At 33.7% G+C, this 9,228-nt stretch overlaps 2 protein-coding genes across 2 annotated transcripts; one reads left to right on the forward strand and one right to left on the reverse strand.

Annotated features, from left to right (window-relative positions):
* Positions 1–897: 897 nt before the first annotated feature.
* Positions 898–4,568, forward strand: LOC129889576 (urea-proton symporter DUR3). Its single transcript, XM_055964944.1, has 9 exons — positions 898–1,183; positions 1,581–1,688; positions 1,796–1,891; positions 1,978–2,060; positions 2,142–2,362; positions 2,444–2,706; positions 2,787–3,025; positions 3,104–3,753; positions 3,837–4,568. The coding sequence occupies exons 1-9, from the start codon at positions 1,001–1,003 to the stop codon at positions 4,136–4,138; spliced, it is 2,145 nt and encodes a 714-aa protein (XP_055820919.1). The 5' UTR covers positions 898–1,000; the 3' UTR covers positions 4,139–4,568.
* Positions 4,569–4,840: 272 nt separating this feature from the next.
* LOC129888451 (uncharacterized) lies at positions 4,841–6,378 on the reverse strand. Its single transcript, XM_055963423.1, has 2 exons — positions 6,202–6,378; positions 4,841–5,911 (listed from the first exon to the last, which is right to left on the reverse strand). The coding sequence occupies exon 2, from the start codon at positions 5,907–5,909 to the stop codon at positions 5,202–5,204; it is 708 nt and encodes a 235-aa protein (XP_055819398.1). The 5' UTR covers positions 5,910–5,911; positions 6,202–6,378; the 3' UTR covers positions 4,841–5,201.
* Positions 6,379–9,228: the final 2,850 nt, after the last annotated feature.

Genomic DNA, 9,228 nt, shown 5'->3' on the forward strand with positions numbered 1-9,228 from the left:
TGTTACTTATAAATGGTTTTTTTTGTTCAAATTTAGTGTAATTAGGAGATCTGTTTTTATTTGTTGAAACTATCGTAAGGGGCTATGAAAAATAACCTTTTACTTTTAAGATAGAGATAAAATGTGCGTATATTTTATTCTTCTCAGACCCCACGAGATGACACGATTTTTGTTGTTGTTTTATTTGATGGAACTATCCAACCAATTAGAAATATAGAGCTACCCCAAGACAAAAGATTCTCAAAGCCATGAAAGTGACCCTTTGAATCTATCACTGCCAACTTGGAGATTCTATCTAATAATTCCAATGAATTGAAAACTCCCTTTTTAGTTTGACTTTAAAAATTTCCATAGACTTTTTGTACTTCAAACGTCACAAAGAAAATGGCCTCTGCAAATCCAACTTGCGCTCTAAATTTGTTGACAATCATTGCTCTTATAGTAGTACAAAGATTCTAACTTTGTTCCTTATAAATGGTTTCTTTTGTTCAAATTTACTGTAATTAGGAGATCTGTTTTTATTTGTTGAAACTATCGTAAGGGTCTATCAAAAATAACCTCTCTACTTTTAAGATAGGGATAAAATGTGGGTATATTTTATTCTCCTCGGACCTCACTTGGTGAGATGACACAGTTTTTGTTGTTGTTTTATTTGATGGAACTATCCAACCAATTAGAAATATAGAGCTACCCCAAGACAAAAGATTCTCAAAGCCATGAAAGTGACCCTTTGAATCTATCACTGCCAACTTGGAGATTCATCTAATAATTCCAATGAGTTGAAACTCCCTTTTTAGTTTGACTTAAAAAATTTCCATAGACTTTTTGTACTTCAAACGTCACAAGAAAATGACCTATGTAAATCCAATTAGCGCTCTAAATTTGTTGACAATCATAGCTCTTATAGTAGTACAAAGATTCCAACTTTGTTGCTTATAAATTGTTTCTTGTGTTCAAATATAGCGTAATTAGGAGATCTGTTTTATAAGTTCACTAACATATGGCTTCCTCCCTTACAAAGTGTCCACCTTTTCAATTTTCATCAAAATATTATAGTGTTTCTGGAGGTGATTGTGTGAGGCAGTACAGTTTTTTTGAAGGAAAACCTGTTCTTAACCAGGGGGTTGGCTACTCTGTCATTCTTGGTTTTGGAGCTTTTTTTGCGATCTTCACTTCTTTCCTGGTATTCTACTTTTACCTTTCTTGTGCCATTTTTTAAAATACTTTTCTCACTGATATAAGTTAAATTCTTCTTTTATAATCCTCTTTTCTATTTATGTAGCATAGTTCCGCTGAAATGAATGAAAGACTTTCGAAACTTGTATGTTAAACATGTTATACATTTGAATAGCTATAGAAAACTTGTCAAGAAAGGTAAAATGAGAAGTTTAAGTTGAATTGTTTGAAAGATGTTATTCTTTTTGGAAAGGAAAAAAAAAAAAATAGGAAATGTTGTCACATAAATTGAGATGGCTAGAGTACTTTGTAGGCAAGGAGAAGGGACAAGGCATTCTTTTCTTTGGAGTAACCCTTTTCCAATTTTCCTTCTTTTACAAACTTTTTATGTGTAATTCTATAAGGTTTGGCTGGAAAAAAGATACGTTGGTTCGCGCCATACATCAGAATGGTTCAACACAGCTGGTAGAAATATCAAAACAGGACTTATTGCAAGTGTAATTGTGTCTCAGGTACCATGTTTTGTAGTTGCTTAATATCAATCCAGCCAAGAATTGAAACTTCTATGTTTCTGTATGTTACAGTCAACTTAAAAGTAACATCTTCATTTCTTATGCAGTGGACTTGGGCAGCAACAATCTTGCAAAGTTCTAATGTAGCCTGGCAGTATGGAATTAGTGGACCCTTTTGGTATGCAAGTGGAGCTACTATTCAGGTACGTCCAAAATCATCCTTAGATATTCTTGAACTCATGTAGATAAATTCTTCGAGTTGTTTCTAAAACTTTTTTTGTTAGAACAGGTTCTCCTTTTTGGTGTGATAGCAATAGAGATCAAACGAAAAGCCCCTAATGCTCATACTGTCTGTGAAATCGTAAAAGCAAGGTTTGTGGTGAACTATACTAAAGACGAAGATGATTCTGCGGTATCCATATAGTCTGTTGACCATTATTTACTCATTTTCAGATGGGGTACTGCTGCTCATCTGGTTTTTCTGGGGTTTTGCTTCTTGACAAACATTATAGTAACAGCCATGTTGCTTCTTGGTGGTTCTGCTGTTGTCAATGCACTCACTGGAGTTAACATATACGCTGCAAGTTTTCTTATCCCTCTCGGTGTTGTAGTTTACACCTTAGCAGGAGGGCTAAAAGCTACTTTCTTGGCTAGCTATATACATTCCGTCATAGGTATCTGATTCAAACTCTTTATGTCAGTTTTACTCTTTTTCACACACTCATCTAAGAGAAATTTGTGGTTATTGATTTCAGTACACGTGGTTTTAGTCATCTTTGTGTACCTAGTATATGTTACAAGCAGTGAACTTGGCAGCCCAAGCATCGTTTACAGACGTTTATTAGAAGTAGCAAGCAAGTCAAGAAGCTGTCAAGAGCCAATCTCTCATCTAGGACAATCTTGTGGCCCTGTTGCTGGGAATTTTAAGGGGTCTAATGTTACTATGTTGAGTTCAGGTGGTCTCGTCTTTGGTATCATCAACATTGTTGGCAATTTTGGTACAGTTTTCGTTGACAATGTAAGTTTTTTTTTCCATTGGATAGAAGCTTATGGTAAGTTTCTGCAACAATCCTGATAACAGTAATATTGAAATGTTAGGGATATTGGGTAAGTGCCATTGCTGCAAGACCATCATCAACACATAAGGGCTATTTATTGGGTGGTCTAGTTTGGTTTGCTGTGCCATTCTCCTTGGCAACATCACTAGGTCTAGGAGCACTTGCTCTTGATCTACCAATAACAGCAAGTGAGGCTAGCCACGGACTTGTTCCTCCAGCAACAGCTATTGCTTTGATGGGAAAAGGGGGATCAGTTCTTCTCCTCACAATGCTCTTTATGTAAGTGCCTAATCAAGAATAACGTGTGGAAAATGTTCTGTTAACTGTCACTTACACGACTTCTTATGTATTGATTAGGGCTGTCACATCAGCTGGTTCATCTGAGCTAATCGCAGTTTCTTCATTATGTACATATGACATCTATCGTACTTACATCAACCCGGATGCAAGTGGAAGACAAATCCTAAAAGTTTCAAGAGGAGTTGTCTTAGGCTTTGGCTGTTTCATGGGCATTTTAGCAGTAATTTTGAACAAGGCTGGTGTTTCTCTAGGCTGGATGTATTTAGCTATGGGAGTTTTCATAGGATCAGCTGTTCTCCCAATAGCCTTCATGCTTTTATGGAGAAAAGCAAATGGTTTTGGTGCAATCCTAGGGACTGTTATTGGCTGTTTGTTAGGTATTATCACTTGGTTATCGGTCACTAAGATCGAGTATGGTAGAATAAACCTTGACACAACTGGTAGAAATGCACCAATGCTTGCAGGAAACCTTGCTTCCATACTTGCTGGTGGAGCTATTCATGCTGTTTGCAGCATTTTAAGACCACAGAATTATGATTGGGAGACCACAAAACAGATCACTGTGGTTGAAAAGGAAAAGAGTGAATTGCCACCTGAGGAATTCAGAGAGGAAAAACTCAACAGCGCTAGAGCATGGATAATCAAATGGGGCATCGGTTTCACATTCGTGATAATAATTCTCTGGCCTATTCTTACACTTCCTGTGGGTAAGTCGAAAAGATTCAAACTTTAGTATATATCACAGTACGAGTGCTCGATGATTAACTTAGTTGCAAACTTGATAATGCAGGGAAATTTAGCAAGGGATACTTCACATTCTGGGCTGTAATATCTATTGTATGGGGTACAGTTGGATCAGCCGTGATTATTGCTTTACCATTGATGGAAAGCTGGAGAACAATCCAAAGTGTGCTTAATGGCATGTTTACAAATGACAAAGTTATGGGAAAATTAGAAGACTTGAACTCCAAACTGACTGCATTTATTATAGCAATGCCTGAAGTAGAGAGGGTGTATTTACTTGAGAAAGAAAGGAGCAAGAAAAAGGAAGCATCAGAATCTGATCAAATTGTTGCTTCACCAAGTCCCTGAATTTCCAGAGAAAACAAGTGGATCAGTGCGTCTTTGAAGTCTAAAAAGATCACAGAGAGCTCTTCGTTCACGAGCAAAATATTAAGGCCTATATATATAAGAGGCGAATCCAGAATTTTAAGTCTGATATATTTCAATCTTTAAAGTTTTTAGCACTTTACTCATTAAATAAATTCTGTATCAAACTACTAAGTTTGGTTGAACCCATAGCACTAAGGCTACTACATCTGTCACAGATACATACTATCTGTCACTTTCTGTAAAATAATGTGGAACTACATTGATTGTATAGGACTTTAGAAGTATGCTTCATAGCCAGAAAATAGTGTGCAAAAAGTTTTTAAAAGTACATTCATGTCTTGTTTGAATTTGCTTTGGATAGTCTGTTTAAACTTTGGCTATCTATGGGACAAAAGCCTTTTTAGGAGTCGTTTGGCATGCGGGATAAGGTGGGTATCTCATGATTAAAATCATACTTTGTTTGGTTAAAGGTATTAAATTTGGCCTGGAATAATTTATATCTTCAACCAAACAGAGTATATACTTAATCTCAATCTTAATCATGGATATCCCACCTTATCCCATCCAACTTGGCATTATTTTTGGGAGGTGGGATAAATTAGTCCTAGGACTATAATCCCAGGATAACTTTGTCAATGAACCAAATGACTCTACTGAAATAAATTGAGATAACAGAATGACTAGTTCAAATGACATTTAGCTACCTGATAACAATTTGATATATGTCAAAAGTTGTGAAAGTTGCCATCACACTTCAGAGTTCAGAGAGGCCATTACACATTAGCTACAACATGATCAGATAATTTTTCCAACAGAGTTCAAACATTTTAATAAAATCTTGAAACTTCCAAAAGGGGTATGTATTTCAAAATAGTTGATCAGGAAGTTGGTTTCATCAAAAACCAAAAGACAAAACAAGAAACTCACTGATGGCAACACTGGTTTTTATTGCATTCGTACATTCATATGCATTGCCTATCACCAGTATAATTGGTTGCTGTTTGCACCTGCCGGTCCTATGGTGGGCTATTGTTTTAGTCCATCAGAATTCAAAGTTCAACCATTTAGTGAAGTAGACACAGGTTTTCGGAGATATAATTCCATCTGGTGTACATAGACTAATCCTAGGGCAAGCACCACATGGAATCGAAGCCATTGGCCCTATTGTTTTCGGACCTGAAGCATCTCCGACTGCAGTTCTATAACAAACCGATCCAACAGGAATAGAATGATATTCTCCCAATCCAGTACTCTTTACCTCTATAATAGCATTGTCTAGAACCATAGAGTTCAATATTTCCCCAACTTGTTGACTTGTGCAACATTCAACAACTTTTCGTTTCATCAGAAAGTCATGGATTCCCTCCACAGTAGCAACTTTCATCATTCCAATGACCTTGAGGCACGTCTCTCTAAGAACAGTGATGAATTCCTTGTCAAGTTTTCCCTCTGAATACCATGCTCCACCTGTCAGTTCCTCCGAAGGTTCATACTCAACAGCCATGTAATGCTTCTTTGCCTTATTTTGGATAGTAGGAACTTGTTTTATCAAATTCTTTTTAACCAATGAAATTAGGGATTTATCGACAAGAGCTGGTGCGAGGTTTGCCTCTTTTTTCACGTCTGCTACCCAGATGCCCAGATTTTTTTTACTTTTGACGACATTAAGCACTATAAGCTCAGCATCTACAAGTGTAGATGAATCCGGTCTTTTCCGCTTCATGGCGGCTGCTTCACTTGATCGGCTCATCTCTGTGAGCACAAGAGAGTAAATTAACAAAAGCCGGAACACATCGATAATCTCTTAAACTTGCAATAGATACAAATGGAGCTGGAGTGTTGAAATGAAATTTATATTCACAAATTTAACAGTTGTATATATTCCGCCTTAAAATTGCAATTGAAACAACTCCATAGTTCGAGTGTCTGAATGAAATTTATACTCACAAATTTAAGAGTTGTATAGATTACGCATAAAAATAAACGTGGAAGAATGGAGTAAACAAAATTAGAACGGAAAGATACAAAAGAGAGAGACTTACAGGGAGGGACGGAAGAGGAGTCGCCGACTCTAAATTGCTGATGCCGTCGTAGTCGCCGGTCGGAGGAGTTTGCACAGCATAAACTGGTGGTAGACTATGGGTACTTTTTAACTGGGAGAGAGAGAGAGCGCTCAGGGGAGTTAGTTTTGGGTTTTGATTTCTTTCAACGGAACGGTTCATTTAGTCTATAGCCCTAATTATCTTTCGGTCATTGCACTAGTGCTTATTTTGGAATAATTTTTAATTTTTGAAAGAAGTGTCAAAAATATATTTAATTATTTTTGTTTTATATATAAATTATTGAAAGAGTGAGTTTTATATTCAAACTACTACTGATTAGTTTGAGAAATACGCTATTAAGAGAGTCTAATAAAAGAATGGTGGATGAGTCTTTTTTTAAATGACAATAATATAAATGAACCAAATTTTTAAAGGATGATATACATAAATTTTTTCTCAAAGTTCAATGATATATTTGAGTTTTTTTTTCATAATTTTTTAATGTAAAATATAGTACTTACTTACTTCTAAACGCGTGAAGTAAGCGTGACAGCGGTATCGAAACTGAGACGACCGGAACGGTACCGGTACTAACCGGTAATTCCTATAATGATCGCCCAGTCTGGTACATACCGGGACGGACCGGACCGGTATTCTGGAATATAACATTTTTTTAATTAGTTAAATTAACTTAATTAATAATTAAAAAATTCTAAAATACATTATTAATTTAATATTTCATCCAAATTACATTTTTAAAGTTTAAATTTCGAAGTTTAAAACTTTTAAAGTTTAAATTTCAACTTTTAAAATTTGAAAATTAAAAAAGTTTAAAGTTTAAAATTTGAAATTTAAACTTTGAAAATTTTAAATTTTAAAAGTTTAAAATTCAAATTTCGTACTTTTAAAGTGTGGATTTTTAAAATTTAAATTTCAACTTTGAAAATAGAAGTTTAAACTTTTAAAGTTTTAAAGTTTGAAATATTTGAAAATTAAAATACATGAAAAATACTTGAATTAAATTGAAGACAATAATTAAAAAACAATTAAGGCGAATAACCTATTATTTTATTTATAAAAAAAGTAATTAGTACAATTTATATTACAATTTACAAATATTAGAAGAGCACCTAATCGACGCAACCACATAGGAAGAGTTCTATTTTAATTAGGCCTCGAATTATCTAATATTTGTACTCTCCAAAATAGTCTCGTCTTAATTCTTCTAACATTTCTCTAGTTACTTGTTCTCGAAGTAGTTGTATAGATTGTTCCTCCAATACATCCATTCCGTCTTCACTTGAATCTGCCAAAATATTGTCAACATCATATCCAAATTGGGCAGGTAGTGTCGGACGCCCAAAATTCCTACGCTCCGCATTAACTCAATCCCTAAATAATACTGATATTTATAAGCTGTCAGATGCTAACGAATGCATATGCTCTCCTATTTGAAATTTGATTGCACTAAAAGCTCCCTCTGAAGCTACTAAAGATGCCTAAATAGCAAACAAATCTCGAACAACCCGTTGAAGCTTTGGAAATGCCTTTCTGCGGTTCCTCCACCAATTCAAAAGGTCGAATTTGCCTTCTGCATTCTTAATGCTTTTCGTTCCTTGATTAACAAATTCATCAAAATTATTTTTTCGTTAGAAGTAAGTCCTAGATAACGTTCTAACATATCATCAATATTATCTTTAGAATATTTACACTTAGATATTTGGGGCTCTTCTTGACGTACTACTTCATTTAAAATAATAGAATTATACAAGTCATATAATTTTCTAGCTTTATTTTTAATACTATATTTAACCGTGGATAAACTAGGTTCTTTATCATCATTAATACCTAAATTTAAATAAATTTTTTCAACCATTAGTAATGCACCAACTTCTTTGTATGTTGGATTAAATAAACAAGCAGTTAAATAAATTTGAGGAATAGGAAAAAAATATTTTAAAAATTTTTCAATCTTCTTAGCAATAGAACCTTTAAATTTTTGTTTATTTCGATAATCATAAAATTTATTCGAAATTGCAAAAATATTTTATAAAATGGAACAAATAGTAAGGTAATAAAGTCCAAAAAATTATTTTGTAGCTAAGAAAAAAACTTTTAAAAACTCCACAAATTCTTTTACGTCATCCCAGTTTGTTTCTGAAAGTTTATAATCCATATCTGCGTTATGAGCATTCCAAATCATTTGCAAAGGTTTTCTATATTTATAAGTTATCTTAATCATTTCATATAAAGAATTCCACCAAGTAGCAACAGTTTTTGGAATTTTTTTATATGGAAGATTAAATTCATGGCATCTATTTTCAAATTCTTTACGTCTAAATTTTACTTGACATTTAAAAATAAAATGACATGCAGCTTCACATTTAATGCAACTATTATTATACATTGATATACCATCTCTAACAATTAAATTATATATATGTGCAGCACATCTAATATGAAAATCATCATCATAAATAGGGCTAAGTACACTTTTTAAAATATCACTAGCAAATGTATTATTAGAGGCATTGTCTAAAGGGACACTCATTATTTTATTAGTTATTTTAAAAAATTCTGTAACTCCTAAAATAGTTTGAGCAATATAAGCATCGGTTTTTAAAACTTCACAACTTTTGTAACCCAAAATACGTTTTTGTAAATTTAAATTTTCATCAATTCAATGACCGATAATTGTAAAATAATCATTACCATTTACACTACGGCCCATATCAGAAGTTATAGTTATTCTACAAGTATTATAATTAGATAAATAATGAAAACATTGGCTTTGATAATCAAAAATGGCCTTTTAAATAGTGTTTCTTGAAAAACCATTAAACGATGGATTATACACTAATCTAATATAATGAATAAAACCAGGATTTTCACCAAAACTAAAAGGTAATCCAGTAACAACAATCATTTTAGTCAATTCTTCTAGATATCTTTCTCTATTATATGATCGATGTATACTACGGCCGTAAACATCAAAAGGATTTAATGTCAATTGTACCATGTTGAGCC

This window comes from Solanum dulcamara, chromosome 5 (assembly GCF_947179165.1).
Source record: "Solanum dulcamara chromosome 5, daSolDulc1.2, whole genome shotgun sequence".
Classification (NCBI taxonomy): domain Eukaryota; kingdom Viridiplantae; phylum Streptophyta; class Magnoliopsida; order Solanales; family Solanaceae; genus Solanum; species Solanum dulcamara.